Consider the following 23,824-nt stretch of genomic DNA (forward strand, 5'->3'; position numbering starts at 1 on the left):
CTCCCTGCATGCGATGCATCTTTCAACCAGATGGGGGCGGAAGATAAGCCAAATCCCCAAAATAAAAGAAGGAATCATGCCTGAGCATAAAAAGGCACCCGAAACCATCATGCATCTCTTGGTAGCACCTCACTTTGCATGGCTTAAATTACTTCCATACAAATCCATGTGTTTATATGTACCGGTATATTTGTTAATATATGTGCATTTGTATTTTTATGGAAGGTATCAAACTTGTGAAAAAGCGTTGTTTTTCATGAGCACACTATGTAATTATTGTTATATATCCTGACCCTTATATCATAACTGATATAGTTGAGATATCTGGTAATCAAGGTACTGCAAAGTTCCGTGCTACCCACTCTAAACCAACTGTCCCCCTGAGATGTTCGACGCAGGCTGAATATGAACTGCTATTGTCACTGATGGGTAGTTGACCCAGTGCATGTCCTGCTGAAAGGGGTGGGGTGGGGGACGCAGCTTTACCTTCTCCGTCCTCAGTTTCTGTGTCGATGGCTTCGATGGCCTCGGTGGTGGCTGGGGGGAGGGGGAAAGGAGGGTAGCGAGTTACTTCTGACAAAGCCATGCAAATGTAGAATGCAGCCCCCCGGCGGTAGGTAGGCAGCTGGCCAGAGACCAGTGAGACACACATGTAACCCAGCAATACAGCCAGGCAGGCTGGATCAGCAGCCCACTCCAGTCTCTGTAGAACACAACAGACTGAGTGACCAAAGGACTGGGGAACACCCCAGGGCTGGGCTAGAGTGACTCTGGAGGCCCACAGACACCTCACCCAGCTTTTCAAAGAGCAACTCGATGGGAGTGAATACAGGTGAGATGACTGTCTCTCTCTCTCTAGTGTCGAGCTATAGCTAAAGAGGGCAGAATCTGCAGTTCTCCAGAGTCACGGGTGGCTGCACAAACCTGGGTCAGAAACAAAGGGACCAGAGGACGGATACGAAGACAAAGACCCAGGGAGAGATGGAGAGCGACGGAGACTGTGACAGAAAGAGAGTAAGAGTCACAGTGATAGAAAGAGGAACGGATAGACAGGGTGGGAGAGGAGGAGAGGGCAGGCGGGACGGGGGGAGGGAGGATAGAAAAGCCATGGCCTGGCTTGGGCCTGGTCCTCACCACTCTGCAGGGTCTGTTTTCCCCCAGAGAGCACCCCACTGGGCAGCATGCCAGTAGGCGTCAGGCCCTTCAGCGTCAACACGTTCTCACTCTCCTCCCTGCAGGACAACACACACACACACATCACCACACACAGGTCAGAGGGAATCCACAAAGGGCATCCTTATTCCGCATTAGAGATGTGTACCAGCTCATGTGAAGTGAGGTGAAGAACGTTCTCACCGAAGCACTTTGAACATCGTGGCCATTTTCCCGATGGCGCGGATCTTGTTCCTGATGACCTCCTTCCGAGCTGCAGCTGCGTTGGCTAGAAAGAGAGAACACTCATTTTCAGATCTCAGGAGTGAGTCTATGGGCCACATTGAAGTGATCCATTTCTATTCTTTACAGGTAATTCAAAGAGCCCCTCATAACAAACAAATATCCAGAGGCCATTTAATATACTGTACACATACATTGTATTTAAATTGTTTATCAGGATCTATGCCAGGGAGGGGAATGTGATACACTACAGCACGAATGGATTCTTAAAGGCCTAGTGCAGTCAAAAACTTGATTTGTCCTGTGTATTATATACCCTATCGTTCAAAAGTTTGGGATCACTTAAAAATGTCCTTGTTTTTGAAAGAAAAGCACCTTTTTTTTGTCCATTAAAATAACGTCAAATTGATCAGAAATACAGTGTAGACATTGCTAATGTTGTAAATGACTATTGTAGCTGGAAACGGCTGATTTTAAATGGAATACATAGGCGTACAGAGGCCCATTATCAGCAACCATCACTCCTGTGTTTCAATGGCATGTTGTGTTAGCTAATCCACGTTTATAATTTTAAAATGATAATTGATCATTAGAAAACCCTTTTGCAATTATGTTAGCACAGCTGACAACTGTTGTGTTGATTAAAGAAGCAATAAAACTGGCCTTCTTTAGACTAGTTGCGTATCTGGAGCATCAGCATTTGGGTTCGATTACAGGCTCAAAATGGCTATAAACAAAGACCTTTCTTCTGAACTCGTCAGTCTATTCTTGTTCTGAGAAATGAAGGCTATTCCATGTGAGAAATTGCCAAGAAACTGAAGATCTCGTACAACGCTGTGTACTACTCCCTTCACAGAACAGCGGAAACTGGCTTTAACCAGAATAGAAAGTGGATTGGGAGACCCCGGTGCACAACTGAGCAAGAGGACAAGTGCATTAGAGTGTCTAGTTTGAGAAACAGACGCCTCACAAGTCCTCAACTAGCAACTTCATTAAATAGTACCCGCAAAACACCAGTCTCAATGTCAACAGTGAAGAGGCGACTCCGGGATGCTGGCCTTCTAGGCAGAGTTCCTCTGTCCAATGTCTGTGTTCTTTTGCCCATCTTAATCTTTTCTTTTTACTATCCAGTCTGAGATATGGCTTTTTCTTTGCAACTCTGCCTAGAAGGCCAGCATCCCGGAGTCGCCTCTTCACTGTTGACGTTGAGATTGGTGTTTTGCGGGTACTATTTAATGAAGCTGCCAGTTGAGGACTTGTGAGGCGTCTGTTTCTCAAACTAGACACTCTAATGTACTTGTCCTCTAGCTCAGTTGTGCACTGGGGCCTCCCACTCCTCTTTCTATTCCGGTTAGAGACAATTTGAGCTGTTCTGTGGAGGGAGTAGTACACAGCGTTGTACGAGATCTTCAATTTCTTGGCAATTTCTCACATTTAATAGCCTTAATTTCTCAGAACAAGAATAGACTGACTCGTTTCAGAAGAAAGGTCTTTGTTTCTGGCCATTTTGAGCCTGTAATCGAACCTACAAACGCTGATGCTCCAGATACTCAACTAGTCTAAAGAAGGCCAGTTTTATTGATTCTTTAATCAGCACAACAGATTTCAGCTGTGCTAACATAATCGCAAAAGGATTTTCTAGTGATCAATTATCCTTTTAAAATTATAAACTTATAACACAACGTGCCATTGGATCACAGGAGTGATGGTTGCTGATAATGGGCCTCTGTACGCCTATGTATTCCATTTAAAATCAGCCGTTTCCAGCTACAATAGTCATTTACAACATTAGCAATGTCTACACTGTATTTCTGATCAATTTGATCTTTTAATGGACAAAAAAATTGCTTTTCTTTCAAAAACAAGGACATTTCTTAGTGACCAAACATTTGAACGGTAGTGTATATATTTCCACTCTCTGAGGTTGGATAATAATACTGTGAAAATTATGACAATGCCCTTTCAGTGTAAGAGCTGTATGAAAAGACCACCTGAATTCAATTAAATTCATTAATAGACCAATAAGAAAGAGTTCCAAACCTCTCTGCCAATAACAGCTAGTTCTCAGTTTTCCCCTCCCCACTCAGACCACTCCGACAGTCCTAGCAAAATTATTGCTTGAGAAATTGCTCTTTGCTAAGAAGCATTTTTTGTTTCTTTTTGACCAGTAAGGTACTTCATTGTTACCCAGAAATGCTTTGATATTGAGATTTTTTTTTTTAAATGGCTGCATTGGACTCTTAACAGTACAGTATATGAGTGACTCACCATCAAGGATCTCTTGGTCGTCTCCGTCATTCATGAGTTCGTCGTCAGAGCAGATGCTCAACACGTTCACCAGCATCTCTGTGACTGGACAAGGGTCAAAGGTTCTCAGATGAGGGTGCTGCCGTACATATTTGTTTATGATCAAATGTAGTACGAGGGTAAATAGAGGAAGGACACAGTCATTGCATATCGTAGCAGTCTAAGAGCCTGCATATGTCGCGCTGAATGTTAGTCTATACAAACATAGTCTATACTATCAAATCAAGATGATTTTTAACACAAACTTGGGGTCAGGAAAATACATTTTAAAAATCCAAAAAGTGATCCCCTGCATTGTTTTGTGTGTCAATTTGGGGTTGTGTGCAGAAAAGGTTTGGGAACCCCTAACTTAGCGCAGTGTGATGAACCAGTATTAAAACACCACTGTACTCATCAGTCATTACACAGATAAATGCGCTACTCCTGAATAAGAAAGGGTGGTGGTGGTACCTTTCTCCCCCACAAAGGGCAGGGACCAGGTGAACACGTCCATGAAGTTGGGCAGCCAGTAGGGATGAGGGGAGCAGTTGAACTGGCGGATGTTCATCACGTTGTTCTCATACTTCAGCACTGCAGCTGTGGAGGGAGAACAACTGAGGGGGTCACGGGAACATAAACATTTCTACATGGACACACACATACTACACAAAACATAGATGTACAGAAACAATACAGTAAAAATGACCATCAGTGTGTTGAGTGATACATTATTAAAGCCCTGTATGTCTTCCAGCTCACGGTTCAATATCACATTGTCCATTTTGAGCCCCCTCCTATGTCAATGACGCAGCATGGTTTATTTTGCTGCGAGCGTATGCATGGAAATGCGTTCGAAATCCTGTCAAGTCCCAAGACGCCATGGTTTTTTCACCCCTCTCACACCAACGTTTAATGCCTTCAGTTGCAGACAGAACACAAAGCATCTGATGTGCTTCTTCCCCAGGGATATTCACAGAGATTGATTTTTGATGTTTTGTTGTTGTTGCATGTATTTGAAACAGCAGCAGCGGCTGATGCTAGCTAGCACTAGGATAATTATGACAATGCTTCCCTATGCTACTCCCACTATATACTGTATAAGCTTGATATAGGAGTTTCGTCTCTTGACAAATATATGCTTTAGGAAGGATCCTTTTTACAAAAAATTGTAAAACAATCCATGACATCTAAAAACACACGTTATTTGAATGACTGTATAAAACACCACCACAATGAAAGACATCTAATAAGCAAAAAATGAAACCAAGAGTAGAGCTCGTATAACACACTGTCTCTTCAGAGTGGCAAGGAGATACTAGGCTGGAGCAACATTGTTAGTCTTATGGGGGTGCACATCTTGATATGTGTTTGCGTGTGAGAGAGAGACGGACACAGACACTCAGGGACAGACAGAGGCAGAGACAGACACAGAAACACAGAGACAGACAGACGAGGCAGAGACAGACAGAGGCAGAGTGAGAGGGAAACAGAGGCAGAGAGACACAGAAACAGACAAAGACAGACACAGAAAGAGACAGTGAGAGGGAAACAGAGGCAGATAGAGGCAGAGGGAAACAGAGGCACAGGAAGAAACAGAGACAGGCAGAGACCCATAGAGAGAGATGAAATGAGATCAACCACTAGGTGCCCCTCTTGAGCCCCAAAAATGCCATGTAGCAACATTCTTAGTCTTATGGGGGTGCACATCTTGATATGTGTTTGAGTGTGAGAGAGAGACAGACACAGAAACACAGAGACAGACAAAGAAACATACAGAGGCAGAGACATACAGAAGGAGAGACAGAGTGAGAGGGAAACTGAGGCAGAGAGACAGAGTGAGAGAGAAACAGAGGCACAGGAAGAAAGAGACAGGCAGAGACCCATAGAGAGAGATGAGATGCGATGATCAACCACTAGGTGCCCCTCTTGAGCCCCAGAAATGCCGTTACAGTTCCATCAGGAGAGATAAAGCCACATGGAGACAGTCAGTCATACCGACAGTCCCTCCCACGCTCTCCCCATGTCCCACTATTCATCTCCACCAGCCACACATTGAACACCACCCACCAGCCAACACTTGCTCCAGCATACATTCCCTACAAATATTTACTGGTTCACATAGATTCGTAAAGTAGCACCACAAATACATGGAGCAGATAGACTGACCTTTGTTGTTGTAAACATCAAGGTAGTTTGGCGCTGAGAAGATGGTGATGAGGGAGGGGAAGCCGGTGGTTTGGCTCTTGCGGTACATCCGGTAGCTATTGGACACCACAGAGAGAGTGGGAGGTGTTTCCAGGTTAATAATCTGGATGAATCATCAATTGTATAAAAGCTACTGAAAAGTGTGTGTGTGAGAGAGAGAGAGGTGTGTGTGGGTACTTACCCAGCATCTTGTGCTTCATGTGCTCGGATGACTGATAATAAGTTATTGTTCTGTAGGAACTCACATACAGCTGGATAACTGCAAGGCAGAAACGAGAGAGATAGAGGGTTTAGGGATGTCATAGATACATTTACACTGTTTGACACACATCGCAGTGCAACACAGCCTGACCTATGGAATCGAACAGCGTGCCGAATGCAGAAGTATTGTGTATAACAGAGCATACACATTACATTCAAATGAATACAAACATTCTTTTCTGCATATTACATTCACGAAACAGAGCATGACCGAGCATGACACCCCTGGTCCAGCCACAGAGTAGAACATCGACATTGTCCTAAAACAAAACATCAGCAGTCGTCAGTGTGCTGTTATCAGATCACTGCCCAGCATGATGCGAGACGTAACAGCCCATCCCAGCCCATGGCTCACAGGTCGCCCAAAGCAACTTAATGCCACTCACTGGGCCTTAAAAAACACAACAAACCATCATGTCAGCTCTCATTTGACGGCTAACTGGCTGTCAGTTCTACCCGACAGGAAGTCGTGAGGATTAGGACATTTTCCACCATCCTTTAGGCATACTGTTAACGAGACGGCCTGCTTGACAGCATTGGTCCTCCGCCTCTCTCCCTCTTCACAGATCACTCCTTCCCTTGTAGCTCTCCCTCTTCCTATCACTCGCTCCGGTTTGGGCTGGAGGAGGGAGTTGTCATAGCAACAGCTCATTGCAGAGCCCCAGGGGGATTGTGGGATAGACGGCAGTGTTGAGTTGATACTGGCCCTTCTTTTATTCCACGCTCGACTCCGCCTCACCCACGGTGCATTTCAACCGCCTGGTGTGGAGTAGGAGATCCCCGTGTACTCGCCTACTCCCCATCTCATCTCCTCCACATTCCTCTCCTTTAACCTCACAACAGCAGTTGTCTAATATATCCACCCCCCTCTGTATCTCACTCCATCCTGCTGATCCAGACAGACCGAGATGCTGATAGAGATTCAGCTCCATTCTATTCCAGTTCCTGAAGCTCCAATTTGACCTCTCAATCTATGAGCTTAACAGACGTTAAGAAGCCAGGATGTGTATATGGTTAAAAATCATAGTGTGTGTCGATGTGTTTCTTCTGCAGGCATATTCACAGGGATTGAAAGGACCAACGAAGGTGGCAATTTTGGAAACAGCAGTGGTGGATGTTAGCAGGGCAAGATGAACATAGGGGCTTACTGGGGCTGATGAAGGAACGATATACAGTATATATTATATACAGTGCCATCAGAAAGTATTCAGACCCCTTGGCTTTTTCCACATTTTGTTACGTTACAGCCTTACTCTAAAACTCCCCATAATGACAAAGCGAAAACCGGTTTACCTTTTGCAGATTTCAAAATACAAATCAGGGAAAACGTAAAGTTTGGAAAGCAAATGCTGAAAAGAGAAGACTAATCTGCCTGTAGAACCAATATAACTTTTTTTGTAGCTAACAGCAACACTGTTTTTCAAAGTAGCTCATCTTGAGATTGGCTATTGCCACAACGAGCACATAGGGCCATCACCGTGAATAGCCTATATCTTCATCATTAGGTTATTTTATTTATTTAACCAGGCAAGTCAGTTAAGAACACATTATTTACAATGATTGCCAAACCCGGACGAATTGTACGCCGCCCTATGGCACTCCCAATCAAGGCCGGATATGATACAGCCTGGATTCAAACCAGGGTCTGTAGTGAGGCCTCTTGCACTGAGATGCAGTGCCTTAGACCGCTACGCCACTTGGGAGTCAGCGTACAACTGGAATTTTGATTTAGTAGCCAATATATACTGTATATACAGTATATATTGCCTCCTAATATTGTACATTCTGTGTGTCGCTTCATTGGCCTGGGCTATTGTTTGTTAAATTCAAGACCATATTGATCTCAGTCTGTCAGTGTCAGTGTAGCCAGTTAATTCGGTCATTTGTGTGGTATTAGAAAAGATTTCGCTAATGTCTTTGTCATGTACATTACTTAGAACTGCATGAAATGCGTTTAGAAAAGGCAGATTTTTTTTGGGGGGGGGGATCCTAAATATGCCTCTGCTCAACTGTAACCTATCTGTGTCATGGCAGTTAGCCTAGTGGGTTGGGCGTTGGGCCAGTAACCAAAAGGTTGCCAGATCAAATCCCTGAGCTGACAAGGTGAAAAAATCTGTTGTTCTGCCCCTGAACAAGGCAGTTAACCCAATGTTCATAGGCTGTCATTGAAAGTAAGAATTTGTCCTTAACTGACTTGCCTAGTTAAATAATAAAAAAAAGAAAAAAATAATGGTTTTATTATAACGCTTTTTTTCTTCTCTTCAACAGTAAAATTACCACGCATCCAATTGCATCTTGGCGCAGGGATTTGTTTACAGAAAATGATGGTGGGCCGGTTAGGCCGGTTAGGGTGGAAAGGTTATAAAAAAAAACAAAGCCCCAGGGCCTATGATTTCTTAATCTGCCCCTGGTTGCTAGCTAGCTCTCGGACTAATTACGACAGTGCTTCCCTATGCTACTTTCACTATATACAAGGAGATCATGAACATAAAAAAGAGAGACTACAATCAGCATGAATAGAACCTGCAAATTGCTGTGGTAAATGATAAAAAAAACATCTGAAAATAACAGATTACTTTCATCATGGTTATAAACAATGTTTATGCACATACTGATGACTCAAGCCGGCATATTGATTGTGCATTTGTACCCAAATGTGCTGCAGTTTTTAAAATCCATGGCTCAGTTGGTCAGAGAAGGTCGGTCTCTCGTGTCTGTGTCAGATTTGGCTCCTGAGGCGTTTCTCTGGACCACTGTAGTGCTGAAACCTTCAGGTGCTGAAGCCGTCGGGTTACAGAGTGACAGATGAGAAGCACTACTGAACTGTTCCCCCAGAGACACTATTGTAACTCCTCACTGACAAACCAGACCGTAGGTCTTTCACCTCATCATATCAAAACAAGCCCAGTCCACCACCTAACAAAAAGGATGCCAGGTGGGACTACATACAGTGTTATTTGGCTGTCTGATAGTTCCCTTAATGTATTGCTGTGGTCAGTCAGAATGATACAGTCCACAAAAGAACACAAAGCCTTTAAAACATGGACATAAGCCAGCTGAGATTCACCAATAATACCTACTAATCCCCAGGGATCCCATATGCCCTCTCTCAAACTGACTGACCAATGACCTGAGGTGTGTACTTGCTTATGTGTGTAAAAAAAAAGAAGCCTTTTATGAGGATGTGTTCACCTACCACAGCCATGTATTGTACCAAAATCTCCATCCATCCCATCCTACCATCACCTCTACCCCTCCCTACAGCCACGCCCCATCTAAGTTGTCATCGGCGTGTGAAATATTTAAGTGTTCAAAGATTTTGGGCAGGAAAGAAAAGCAACGAATAACGTCCGTGCTCTGAGCACCTACTGAGAGCCTACCGAATGCAGCCCCTATACATCCACGGCTTTCCGCCCAAATACCCTCGGCACCCAGAATGTAGGTCAGTGCAGCGGCTGCATCTCACACAGACATGACATACAAACGGCACACACTATGGCTGACAGGATACAGAACCACGGCAACACAGATGCACATCGGGGCTGTGTATGTGCTGTACTTCCCTGTGTGTGTACAATTTGAGATAGGCTTCGTGCTGTTTGGTTTGGAGGTAATTGTTTGGTCGACAGATCCAGAGTGGGATAATTGACATCTCAAAAACACGAGGACTAGCTATGAAAGAAAGAAAGTGTTGAGGTGGAGCGAGAGAGAGCTGACCTGTAGAAGTAGGAGCAGCCTCGGACTGTGTTGTGGCTGAAGTACTCCTGGGTTTTCTCATTGCCAAAGTCCTCCAGAGGGTCAGACCACAGTAGGTCACACATGGGCCCAAACGCTGGAGGCTCCTTGAACCGGTCTATCTACAGCAGAGAAAAACATACTGAATTCAAACACGAGCAAATATTCAAACACAAAAACAACACTCTCGCACCTACACAGGTACTCACGCATGCACTCACCCACAAAATACACACACAAAATGCACGAGTGCTATACTGAAGTACGCAAAGACGTGAAACACATTTAACTTGATTTTCCTATGCGTGGCTTGTCAGTGCCACGGTGGTAGTTCAATACCTTCTTTATGTCATCTAAGTTGTGTATTTCTGGTGAGAGTCCTCCATGGACACACAGGAACTGCTGGTTCATGAGGGCAGCCAGGGGAAGGCAGTCAAAAGCGTCCATGCATGAGTCATACACCTGCTCCGAGTACTTGATTTTACCTGTCCACCACAGAGAGCGACAGACAGAGACAACTGGATCAGTGCAACGATACAGACAGGGACCACACAGGTCATCCATCGAGGTTAAATCCTGACGTGAGATACGGGCTAATAACTTTGACTGTTACATAAGCTGTCCATTGGCATTAATGCATGATTCACGCTTAAGAGAGATTTCCACCTGGAATAGACAGTCCGAGTAAGAGCAAACACAATATCTCACAGTCAAAAGCATTTACGTTTGAGTCATTTAGCAGGCACTCTTCGCCAGAGCAACTTACAGTAGTGAGTGCATACGTTTTTTTTGTAATAACATCCAACCATCCTCTCTCAAGAAGATATACTGTATTGTGTGATCCGACAGAGCAGAGAAGAACAAGATGACTCCCGTCATGCACTTCTCCATGGATGTTAGAGGCCCAGAGAACTATAAAAATAAAGAGTCGCACACTTCATATATAAACTCCCAGTAATTTATTGGGTAAATCACCTAAGACCCAGAGAACCTCTCTACCTTCTGTCCTATTCCTTCCCAGCTAAGGGATCTCGGATATTCATCACAACACCTTCTCACACTTCTCCCCAGGCTCGCCCGATTTCATCTTTGTTTGTGTGTGTCTGTATGCCATGGCAGTCTTTTTTCATTAACTTCTAATCCCCAACCTTTCACAGCATTGGTAACCATGGTGATCTGCCACCGGAGAAGATACGGAAATAGGTTCCAGGTCTACCTGTACTTGTAGCCTCCTGCCTGCTTCTCCTCATGGGATACCTCCGCTCGAACCATCCATCCACTACTTCTCTCTAATGTTGCACGCGTTCATTTTCAAGAATCCTTTCATAGCCTCTCAGGGAACAATGCACGAGATGACAGAGAAATAGAACATCTCTGGAGAGTACTCACATTCTTGTTTGAAGGTGAAGTATTCTGTCAAATGTCTACATTCGTGGTTTCCTCGCAGTAAATATAGCGTCTTTGGGTAGAGGATTTTCAGCGACCAAAGGTACAAAACACACTGTCAAGAGAGTAGATAAAGGGTTATTAGATCAGTTTACATACACACAAAAAAAAAACGGAATGATATGATACACTGTTTGGGACCTAAGAAAAAAGGCCTGCATCAGGCTGCAGCTTGGCCATAACAACGTCAACGTTATATAACGTGACATTGGATATAAAATCAGACCGTATCACGATCAATGACTGCCTTGAGCTCAAACCAGAAAGGGCCTGAAAATTGACCTTTATTTAAAATATATAAAACGCAACAAATTCAACGATTTTACTGAGTTACAGTTCATATAAGTAAACCAGTCAATTGAAATACAATTCATTAGGCCCTAATCTATTGATTTCACATGACTAGGCAGGGGCGCAGCCATGGGAGGGCAGGGCATAGGCCCACCCACTTGGAGCCAACCCAGCCCACTGGGGAGCCAGGCCTAGCCAATCAGAATGAGTATTTCCCCACAAAAGGGCTTTATTACAGACAGAAATACTCCTCAGATTTATCGGCTGTCTGGGTGGCTGGTCTCAGACGATCCCCTAATTGAAAAAGCCGGATGTGGAGGTCCTGGGCTGGTGTGGTTACACATGATCTGTGGGTTGTGAGGCCGGTTCGGCGTACTGCCAAATTCTCTAAAATGACGTTGGAGGCGGTTTATGGTAGATTAATGAACATTAAATTCTCTGCCAACAGCTCTGGTGGACATTCCTGCAATCAACATGCCAATTGCACGCTCCCTCAAAACTTGAGACATCTGTGGCATTGCGTGACAAAACTGCACATTTTAGAGTGGCCTTTTATTGTCCCCAGCACAAGGTGCACCTGTGTAATGATCATAGTGTTTAATCAGCTTCTTGCTATGCCACACCTGTCAGGTGAATGGATTATCTTGGCAAAGGAGAAATGCTCACTAACAGCGATGTAAACAACCATTTTAGAGAAATACGTTTTCTGTGCGCATGGAACATTTCTTGGATCTTTTATTTCAGCTCATTAAACATGGGATCAACACTTTACATGTTAGATTTATATTTTTGTTCAGTGTATATCAGATGAGGACCCCCAGCCATTGATTTGCTGACAGCTGATAAAGATAGTGTGCTAGTCATGAGAATTGGTGTAGCCAGTCTGTTTGCAGATAATCAACCTCTCAGGCCAGCGGGAGAGCCTTCCTTTATGCAAATGCAACTTGTCAGCATCGATTGCATGTGATGGGATGATTCCTCCTTCCTCCTCACGGAAGATTCCGGGGGAAGCTGGCCGCGTGACAGCGAGTGCAGCGCTGGTGTTTTTGCGGCGCTTCAGTGCACTATAGCTCCTCCACTGTAGCAGCGCGGGGAAGCAGCATAGCACACGGAGTGGCACAGGGAGGGAGGCAGCAGGACAGAGATGCCATTTGTCTCTCATTCCATGTGGAAACGACAGGAATGCCTCCCAGTCTAAAGGTCTCTTACCTCGATACTGAAGTATCCCCGGTCCACATAGTCTCCCAGGAAGAGGTAGCGCGTCGTGGCCGGCGAGCCACCCACCTCAAACAGCTTCATAAGGTCAAAGAACTGCCCATGGATGTCCCCGCACACTGCAAAACATCAAATCCCACAGCAGGAGAAAAGATGAGCACATTATTACTGGATCTGTTAGCACTACATACAGTACACAGCGGGCATTTTATATCAGTTGAAGTCGGAAGTTTACATGCACTTAGGTTGGAGTCATTCAAACTTGTTTTTCAACCACTCCACAAATTTCTTGTTAACAAACTATAGTTTTGGCAAGTCGGTTAGGACATCTACTTTGTGCATGACACAAGTCATTTTTTCCAACAATTGTTTACAGACAGATTATTTCATCTATAATTCACTGTATCACAATTCCAGTGGGTCAGAAGTTTGCATACACTAAGTTGACTGTGCCTTTAACAGCTTGGGAAATTCTAGAAAATGATGTCATGGCTTTAGAAGCTTCTGATAGGCTAATTGACATCATTTGAGTCAATTGGAGGTGTACTTGTGGATGTATTTCAAGGCCTACCTTCAAACTCAGTGCCTCTTTGATTGACATCATGGGAAAATCAAAATAAATCAGCCAAGACCTCAGAAAACAAATTGTAGACCTCCACAAGTCTGGTTCATCCTTGGGAGCAATTTCCAAATGCCTGAAGGTACCAAGTTCATCTGTACAAACAATAGTACGCAAGTATAAACACCATGGGACCACGCAGCTGTCATACCGCTCAGGAAGGAGACACATTCTGTCTCCTAGAGATGAACATACTTTGGTGCGAAAAGTGCAAATCAATCCCAGAACAACAGCAACGGACCTTGTGAAGATGCTGGAGGAAACAGGTACAAAAGTATCTATGTCCACAGTAAAACCAGTCCTAAATCGACATAACCTGAAAGGCCACTCAGCAAGGAAGAAGCCATTGCTCCAAAACCGCCACAAAAAAGCCAGACAACAGTTTGCAACTACACATGGGGACAAAGGTCGTACTTTTTGGAGAAATGTCCTGTGGTCTGATGAAACAAAAATATAACTGTTTGGCCATAATGACCATCGTTATGTTTGGAGTAAAAAGGGGGATGCTTGCAAGAAGAAGAACACCATTCCAACCATGAAGCACAGGAGTGGCAGCATCATGTTGTGGGGGTGCTTTGATGCAGGAGGGACTGGTGCACTTCACAAAATAGATGGCATCATGAGGAAGCTAAATTTTGTGGATATATTGAAACAACATCTCAAGACATCAGTCAGGAAGTTGAAGCTTGGTCACAAATGGGTCTTCCAAATGGACAATGACCCAAGCATACTTCCAAACTTGTGGCAAAATGGCTTAAGGACAACAAAGTCAAGGTATTGGAGTGGCCATCACAAAGCCCTGACCTCAATCCCATAGGAAATGTGTGGGCAGAACTGAAAAAGCGTGTGCGAGCAAGGAGGCCTACAAACCTGACTCAGTTACACCAGCTCTGTCAGGAGGAATGGGCCAAAACTCACCCAACCTATTGTGGTAGCTTGTGGAAGGCTAACCAAAATGTTTGACCCAAGTTAAACAATTTAAAGACAATGCTACCAAATACTAATTGAGTGTATGCAAACTTCTGACCCACTGGTAATGTGATGAAAGAAATAAAAGCTGAAATAAATCATTCTCTCTACTATTATTCTGACATTTTACATTCTTAAAATAAAGTGGTGATCCTAACTGACCTAAGACAGGGAATTTTTACCTGGATGAAATGTCAGGAGTTGTGAAAAACTGAGTTTAAATGTATTTGGTTAAGGCGTATGCAAACTTCCGACTTCAATTGTATGATAAAGTGTGTGTGTATGTATGTGTGTGTGCGTGTGTCTGCATTCTTGTAAGTCTGCGTGTGTGGTACTGAGAAAAAGAGAGTGCCTGTGTGATGCATGCTTTTCCTGTGTAAATTAGACTGTAGAAGATTCATGCTGTTTCTCAGCTCAGTGATTTTCTCAGAGAGTGTGAGAGAGAGAGAGAGGGTGTGTGAGAGAGAGAGAGATGAGAGAAGTTGCAAACTCCTGTTGCCATGGTGATATGATTTTTATGAGAATAAATAATGAAATAAATGGGAGTTTTTATTTATCTCGCCCTCGCATGGTGTTGGCATGGAGATGCTGCCTGGGTGTTTGCCCCCAGAGGCCTTTCTCTTTCTACCCCCAGTAGGAGGTGGGTGTGGCTCAGGGACCCTGGGCCTGGGGAGGGAGCCTGGGAGGCTGGGACTCTGGGAGGCTGGCTCCAATCCCTTGGAGACAATAACAACTGGACCCTGGGTACTCAACACTGTGGCTTTACAGCCTAAACCTGCATCTCATTTCGTCATCTTTCCCCGTCTCCTCTCTTTCATCATCACCACTCTCTCGCTCCCACTCACCCTCCCTCTCCTCCTTCTGTCTGCCTCGGTCTCCCTCTATCAGCTCCACTGTGGCCTTTTGTCCACTCAAAGCTGGGAGCCTCTGCTTGTGTGAGTAAAGCAATCAACACACGCACACATGCTTGCACGCACACGCACAAATAGCATATGCACACCGCACATACACTATTACATTAATGCTTAAATACACACACACACACAAACGTAAGACTAAGCACAGACATCCAAAGACAGTGCTAGCAACAGCAAGAATACAGTCGTCTTACATAGAGATCCACACTTGCAACTCTATTCTTAAGAATGTCTTTGCACTGATACACACATCATCCAAATTTCATGCTCAACAAATGAAGCATATGACCCTCATGTTTGTGGCGCTTGTTCACCAGAGGGTCGAAGGACTACCCCTGTACTGTAACTAAGGTATCCCGTCTCCATTTACCATCTCCCACCAATCAATCAGTCAGTCCACCAATCAATCACTCAGTGCCAGGGGAGGAGCCATCTGTACATTGGGCTATGTCTATTCATCATGTTCACAACTCCTAGTATACCTTGGTAACACATGCTGCACAATGGTAACCAATGCCTTTTTCAGAGCAGGAATGAAATGAAAATGGGTACTAATACCAAATGAAATAACTAGAATTAGAAGAACCTATGGCCCCTAATGTCGGTGACACACAGTGTGCCTATTTTTAACTCAATTATAGCACACGAACAAGGACAGGCAGGCACCCCCGTACAAATAGATTTCTAATCTCAATGTAATCACCTGTATAAACACAGGATAAATAGGCAGTTATCTGACAAAGCAAATGGGTCGGGACTCACATTACAGCCCAGTCTAAGTGGACACCAGCTGCTGAGTTCCTGTGTCCTCTACTGCCTCACTCCAGCCTTCCACTCCCTCCATGGCCATAGTATGACGGGGGATTCAGACATGGGGGAAGAGTAGAAAAGGCTGATGTGTACAGAAGATAACCTCGTCTCTCTCTCTCTCGCTGAGGAAGTATTGTGTAAGTTAGTCTGCATCTAGCATCCCATGAATGCTGGTCTTAATGACAGAGGCCAGACTAAATCCGATAAGGATGTGCATATGAGTGAACCAGCAATGTCCAATGAGTGTGAGTGCCAGTGTGCTTTTGCTGTGCTGTTGTGTTTGCAGGTTTGTGTATGCGTGTGTGCGTGAGACTCGTGCATATGGGAGTGTTTGTACAGTAAGCGGCTTTGTGTGCTGGTTGTTTTTGTGCACGTGTTGTGAGTTAGTATAACCCTATCTGTTCATAATGACTTGGTCAGATAAGCCAAAACAAAGATGAATAAAGTATGCGTGAAAATGGTCTATTATTAATGTCAAGTCCGTATCAAATAAACAAGTAGCTTTGAGAATGCTTATGGTAGATAGGTCTACCTGCAATGTGATTAGACATAATGGTAAATAGGTCTACTTGCTATGTGATTAGACGTAATGGTAAATAGGTATACATTATATGCTATGTGATTAGACGTAATGGTAAATAGGTATACATTATATGCTATGTGATTAGACGTAATGGTAAATAGGTATACATTATATGCTATGTGATTAGATGTAATGGTAAATAGGTATACATTATATGCGATTAGATGTAATGGTAAATAGGTATACATTATATGCTATGTGATTAGATGTAATGGTAAATAGGTCGACCTGCTATGTGATTAGGTGTAATGGTAAATAGGTATACATTATATGCTATGTGATTAGATGTAATGGTAAATAGGTCGACCTGCTATGTGATTAGGTGTAATGGTAAATAGGTCTACCTGCTATGTGATTAGACGTAATTGTAATTAGGTATACATGATATGCTATGTGATTAGACGTAATGGTAAATAGGTCTACATTATATGCTATGTGATTAGACATAATTGTAAATAGGTATACATTATATGCTATGTGATTAGACGTAATGGTAAATAGGTATACATTATATGCTATGTGATTAGATGTAATGGTAAATAGGTATACATTATATGCTATGTGATTAGATGTCATGGTAAAGCCAACTGACATTTACTCCTGAGGTGCTGACTTGCTGCACCCTCGACAACTACTGTGATTATTATTATTTGACCATGCTGGTCATTTATGAACATTTGAACATCTTGGCCATGTTCTGTTATAATCTCCACCCGGCACAGCCAGAAGAGGACTGGCACACCCTCATATCCTCGTTCCTCTCTAGGTTTCTTCCTAGGTTTTGGCCTTTCTATGGAGTTTTTCTCAGCCACCGTGCTTCTACACTTGCATTGCTTGCTGTTTGGGGTTTTAGGCTGGGTTTCTGTACAGCACTTTGAGATATCAGCTGATGTACGAAGGGCTATATAAATAAATTTGTTTTGATGGTAAATAGGTCTACTTGATATGTGATTAGACGTAATGGTAAATAGGTCTACCTGCTATGTGATTAGACGTAATTGTAATTAGGTATACATAATATGTTATGTGATTAGACGTAATGGTAAATAGGTATACATTATATGCTATGTGATTAGATGTAATGGTAAATAGGTCAACATTATATGCTATGTGATTAGATGTAATGGTAAATAGGTCGACCTGCTATGTGATTAGACGTAATGGTAAATAGGTCTACCTGCTATGTGATTAGACGTAATTGTAATTAGGTATACATTATATGCTATGTGATTAGATGTAATGGTAAATAGGTCGACCTGCTATGTGATTAGACGTAATGGTAAATAGGTCTACCTGTTATGTGATTAGACGTAATGCTAAATAGGTATACATTATATGCTATGTGATTAGACGTAATGGTAAATACTATTACTTGTATTATTGTTCTCCAGTGCTACCAGAAAGCTATTTCACATATCTATCTACAACAAACACACGCATGCACACTCACGTAAACGCTCTCCGTCTCTCGCAATTGCTTCTCATGTTTACAATATCCAAAAGGTGCCTAGTGTTTTGAAAGGGTATCTTAGTCCATTTGAACCACCTGGGTGCTCCAGCAGCCAAGCAGCTTTCGCTGGGATGTGCTCATGCTCAGTGCTGTGGATTTGTCTGGACTGTCCAGCTCTACCATCGCTGTGGGCTGAGTGGAGTCACTGTACAAGAGAATGAACACTTATGAATATAACTATTGTTCCCTGAAGGAGGGAACGAGGTATAACATACTACGGAAAAACAACGACCAATCATTTTCACCTGAAGAAAACTGAAATCACGCCCAACGGACCAATGGATGCTGAGCCCGCCCTCGGAAGCCCCGCCTTCCTGGCTATAATACTGGGGCTGCCGTTCATTTCCTCAATTCAGTGATCCCAAATATGTTGGACCAACATATGTTATACCACGTTCCCACCTTCAGGGAACAGTAATTATATTCATAACCGTACGTTCCCTTTCAATCGGTCACTCGGAATAACATACTAAGGGATATACAATCACGCCACAAGCCGGCTCAGATGGTACCAAACTAGGAGGCCCATGGCAGCCCAAACACACACACGTTTCACCAACTCCAAAAAGGGGTTACGGAAGCCACCCTTTTCCCTAATACTTACCGTTGAAGCCTGAACTGTCAGAGCCTGATGAGGACTGAACTGTCAGAGCCCCATCTAGGGAACAAGAACCTGCTGCAACTTGGCTATGTGTACTGACACGCTGCCACTACAGCTTAAGTCCACAGACCCCACGGTTCCAAGAACAATACTTACCTTGTGAGCCTGAAATGTCAGAACTCGTACAAGGAATTGCAAGTCCCAAAAAAACAGAACACCTGTCGTGACTGGGTATTGCGCACACGTGCTCTGCCTAGCATCGATGAACCACGGCAGCTGGAGGCTCAAGCCCACAGGAAACCTGCAGTAACTTGTATACTCGCGCACTGCCACGGCAGCTCAAGGCGCAAGCCCAAAGGAAACTGTGGTAACCCTGATAATGCGCAATTTACATGCTGCCTAACACCCACTCCCGGTCCCAGCCATAAGAACACTATGAGCCACACTAGGAGCAGTTACATCCAAGTGATAAAACCTCACAAAAGGTATGTGGGGAACCCCAACTTGCTGCAGCACAGGTATCACCAATTGTCATGCTCCTGAACAATGCCCAAGGAGCTGTCACACCCCTAGTGGAGTGAGTATGCATATCGCTAGGCAACCATTATTCTTTGGTGTCATATGCCAGGGACATAGCTTCCACGATGCAATGAGAAAGACGCGGCTTAGAAAGCGCTCTACACCGAGCTGGATTAGAAAAAAATATATACAAAAGCTGCTCACAATGCAGATATCCTTGGTCCTATCCGTAAACACTATATATACACAACAGTATGTGGACACCCCTTCAAATAAGTGGATTCGGCTATTTCAGTCACACCCGTTGCTGACAGGTGTATACAGCCATGCAATCTCCATAGACAAACATTGGCAGTAGAATGGCCTTACTGAAGAGCTCAGTGACTTTCAACGTGGCACAGTTATAAGATGCCACCTTTCCAACAAGTCAGTTCGTCAAAGTTCTGCCCTGCTAGATCTACCCCGGTCAACTGAAAGTGCTGTTATTGTGAAGTGGAAACGTCTAGGAGCAACAATGGTTCAGCCGCATAGTCGTAGGCAACACAAGCTCACAGAACGGGGTGCTGAGTGCTCAAGTGCGTAGAGCCTAAAAATTGTCTGTTCTCGGTTGCAACACTCACTACCGATTTCCAAACTGCCTCTGGAAGCAATGTCAGCACAAGAACTGTTCGTCGGGAGCTTTATGAAATGGGTTTCCATGGCCGAGCAGCCGCACACAAGCCTAAGATCACCATGTGCAATGCCAAGCGTCGGCTGGAGTGGTGTAAAGCTCGCCGCCATTGGACTCTGGATCAGTAGAAACGCGTTCTCTGGAGTGATGAATCACGCTTCACCACCTGGCAGTCCGACAGATGAATCTGGGTTTGGTGGATGCCAGGAGAACGCTACCTACCCGAATGCATAGTGCATACTGTAAAGTTTGGTGGAGGAGGAATAATGATCTGGGGCTGTTTTTTATGGTTCGGGCTTGGCCCCTTAGTTCCAGTGAAGGGAAATCGTAAAGCTACAGCATACAATGACATTCTAGACGATTCTGTGCTTCCAACGTTGTGGCAACAGTTTGGGGAAGGCCCTTTCCTCTTTTAGCATGACAATGCCCCGTGCACAAACTGAGGTCCACACAGAAATGGTTTGTCAAGATCGTTGTGGAAGAACTTGACTGGCCTGCACAGAGTCCTGACCTCAACCCAATTGAACACCTTTGGGATGAATTGGAACGCCGACTGTGAGCCAGGTCTAATCGCTCAACATCAGTGCCCGACCTCACCAAAGCTCTTATGGCTGAATGGAAGCAAGTCCCCGCAGCAATGTTCCAAAATCTAGTGGAAAGCCTTCCCAGAAGAGTGGAGGCTGATATAGCAGCAAAGGGAGAACCAACTCCATTTTAATGCCCATGATTTTGGAATGAGATGTTCGACGAGCAGGTGTCCACATACTTTTGGTCATGTAGTGTACATGCGTAAAGCGCACACCGGACACAGATCCCATATCTGCGGTTGTGGGTGCCAAACTCTCCCGTGCGCCTGGGACAATATATCCCTCTACGGGTCCCCGCCCAACAAGAGGATGATCTCCGGGAACCAGGATTGTCTGGGCCAACGGGAAGCCACCAGAATCAACAACAGACCCTCCTGACGGACCCTCTCCACAATTGCCTGAATCAGGTCCACCGGAGGAAACGTATAGAGCAGGGTCAGAGGCTACTAATACGCCAAAGCATCCATTCCCAACAGAGCGCTCAGATCCTTCATTGAGAAGAACAGACGACAATGCACTTTTTCTCGCAATGCGTAAAGATCTACGTTGATCCTGCTGAACTGGAACCATATCTGGGCAACTACTAGAGATAGGACCCCCGGAACGTATATCTGCATCCATGTTGAGAGACCTGGGAAGATAAGTCAACCTGAGAGATAGGAAATGCGCACTGCTCCACGCGAGCAGATAATGGGCCAGGTTTAGGAGAGAGAGAGACCAGTTAGAGGTCTTCAAGGGTCTAAAAAGATGGAAATGGATCCCCCATATGCATAGATGAAATAAAATAAAACATAGACACGTTCCAAATAGACCCCAGGACAGTCAGCCCTGTTGCAACAAGGACCGTGGGAAACAGACCCAAACAGACCCGTTTGGGTCTGGTTCAGATCCGAGAGGAGAAAAACAACAACTGTAAAACTACAACTGGGCCCTCCCAGCGCCATCAATTAACAAGCGATATTGGCCAAATGATCCACAGTTACGTGTCCTTAAAAACAAAAACAAATGATCAAAAAATGTTTTGTGTGCCGGTGCGCACTGCCTTTGGAACTTAATTTAGCCAAGAAAAATGGCTCAACAAAATCAAACAAAACACTTTTTGCACAGGCTATTTAAATAACTGGTTTAGATGATTAAATAGGCCTACAATAATAATTACAATGATAATAATGACTAAAGAATTTATAACAAATACGAAAATAAGTAGAAAATAGTGAGTTGCACACAGTCCATTTGGCCGCTCCAACATTCTTCTCATCTTTGTCCACTACAATATAAAAACATTCTCCTACTCGGCATCTTTTCACTATACTCTTTCTCCTCTAACTTCTGTTTAACTTCAACAAAAAAGGACTCCATCTTCACAATCAACAGTAGCCTAGACCAAGGCTCTTTTTACACACCTTCTCTCTCGCTATATCTCTTCAGCAGCAGGCGTAAGTGAGATGAGCAGCCGGAACCAGTTTCAGCTGGACATAAGCTATACGTTTTATTGAGTTTCAATTGGCTGACACAGATAACACATTTGAGCAGTTCTCAACACACTAAATTAACAGAGGACAGTTCCAATCGGGTCGAGTCGGTAAATCAATATTAATTGCACATGCCCGAGACTCGTGGCAATTATATCAGACCTGACCCAGATCCGAGACAAAAGTCTGAATATAGGACCCGGATCCCAGGTCAGATCTCTGAATTTCGCGTCTGTGGAAAAAAGTGAAGACCTTAGACCGCATCCGTCCCTACCTGTTGATGCACGCCATCACCCACACGGGTCCTTCCAAGGAGTCAACGCCCTTAGACAAGACAGGGATACGTTGAGCAACCGATGGCTCTGTCGAGATGCATAGCAGTCACCCAGCGCTGACACAGACGCATCAACAGCTGTCCCAGAGGCACCCCAGCTATTATACTGGCCATCAGACCCAATAATCACTGGCACAAGTGAAAAGCCCCGGCTGAAACCGTGCCAGATAGAGCCAGTATGCAACTCTCCTCTGTTGGGACAAAAACACATGATTCAGAACCGGGTCCAGAATGAGACCCAGAAACTGAAAGTGCTGAGCCAGAGTCTAACAACTTTTCTCATGATTCGCTATGAACCTCTGAGACTTAATTTGGGAAATCACCGCAGCAGTGTGGAGCTCCAGATAGGCCAATACGCTGATCCCCTGTCACCGCACCGGTGTCAAAGCCACCTCCACTACCATAGAAAAGGTGCGGAGTGATAGGGAGAGCCCGAAAGCCAGGACCAGAAACTCTTGGCCACACCTTTGAAATGAAACCCCCGAAACTTTCTGTGGGGAGGATGTATAGCCACATGAAAATACGTATCCTTCAGATTTATGAACGTGAAACAATCTCTGGGATGCACCGACTGCAATAGCAGCGAAAGTGTGAGCAAAGCGAAGAGCTGAAAGCTAATGTAATGCTAGGTAGACAGCTGGCTAACAGCTGAGAGTGACAGCTGTCTATCGCCGCATCTGGATGACTAAGATAGCGGTTAGCCTAAATTTGTTTGCATTTTAATAATCACTAGGACCCATTTCTCAATACTTAGGTCACTTTTTCAAAACTCTTCACACAGTGAGTACAACAGCAGTCTATGTGGGCTAAACTGTTGATCGTTGTTCATTGCTTTGGCACAAAATGCCAAAGCAATGACTACATCTTTCAAATTTCCTGAATTATTTTCTCACTCACGAGCACCACCAAAACTCTATGTACCTACAGGCCAATTTGCACATTTTTACATACTCTTTTCAAAACTGTTAAACTTAAGTTCAAAACCTAACATAACACAACATTGAATAAGACAGCAATTTGCTACATTTCTACAGTAATACTGTATTGAAATATATTCCACATATAAAAAAGGAAATACTATAAAATCAATTAGACCAACCACAGCTGATTCCCATTGTAGCTGAACACCTACACAGGTGTTAGTCTTTCAATTTCATTACCATCTAGACAAAAGGGAACATGTTAGGAATAATGCTGTACTGTAATGTAAACATGGACCCAGCCGGAGATAGAGAAGTGGCTGACAGAGGAAGATTGCCAGGAATGGACCAGGCATGCCAAACGATTCTTTCCTAGGTGTATTGCCCAAGATGACATAAGATGTGATGTGGATGAGAACCTGTGGCCAAATGCTGAAGACTTGGTTGACCAGCATTGCTACTGTATCCTGTAAATGGTG

The 23,824-nt window shown here is 44.1% G+C and overlaps 1 protein-coding gene across 2 annotated transcripts in view; it reads right to left on the minus strand.

The window, feature by feature from the left end:
* LOC129869042 (protein phosphatase 3 catalytic subunit alpha-like) overlaps positions 1-23,824 on the minus strand; it is a 50,632-nt gene that overhangs the window by 2,980 nt on the left and 23,828 nt on the right. Inside the window, exons 3-13 of one of the 2 annotated variants that reach the window (XM_055943498.1) lie at positions 12,829-12,953; positions 11,272-11,383; positions 10,222-10,367; positions 9,865-10,004; positions 6,068-6,145; positions 5,848-5,942; positions 4,153-4,278; positions 3,664-3,747; positions 1,357-1,441; positions 1,135-1,232; positions 487-537 (exon numbers count right to left, since the gene is read on the minus strand). In XM_055943498.1, coding sequence (XP_055799473.1) covers positions 487-537; positions 1,135-1,232; positions 1,357-1,441; positions 3,664-3,747; positions 4,153-4,278; positions 5,848-5,942; positions 6,068-6,145; positions 9,865-10,004; positions 10,222-10,367; positions 11,272-11,383; positions 12,829-12,953 — 1,140 coding nt within the window. The remainder of the gene's footprint in view (positions 1-486; positions 538-1,134; positions 1,233-1,356; positions 1,442-3,663; positions 3,748-4,152; positions 4,279-5,847; positions 5,943-6,067; positions 6,146-9,864; positions 10,005-10,221; positions 10,368-11,271; positions 11,384-12,828; positions 12,954-23,824) is intronic. The other variant, XM_055943499.1, reaches the window with a different exon arrangement.

Source organism: Salvelinus fontinalis, chromosome 13, assembly GCF_029448725.1.
Source record: "Salvelinus fontinalis isolate EN_2023a chromosome 13, ASM2944872v1, whole genome shotgun sequence".
Taxonomy (NCBI): Eukaryota; Metazoa; Chordata; class Actinopteri; order Salmoniformes; family Salmonidae; genus Salvelinus; species Salvelinus fontinalis.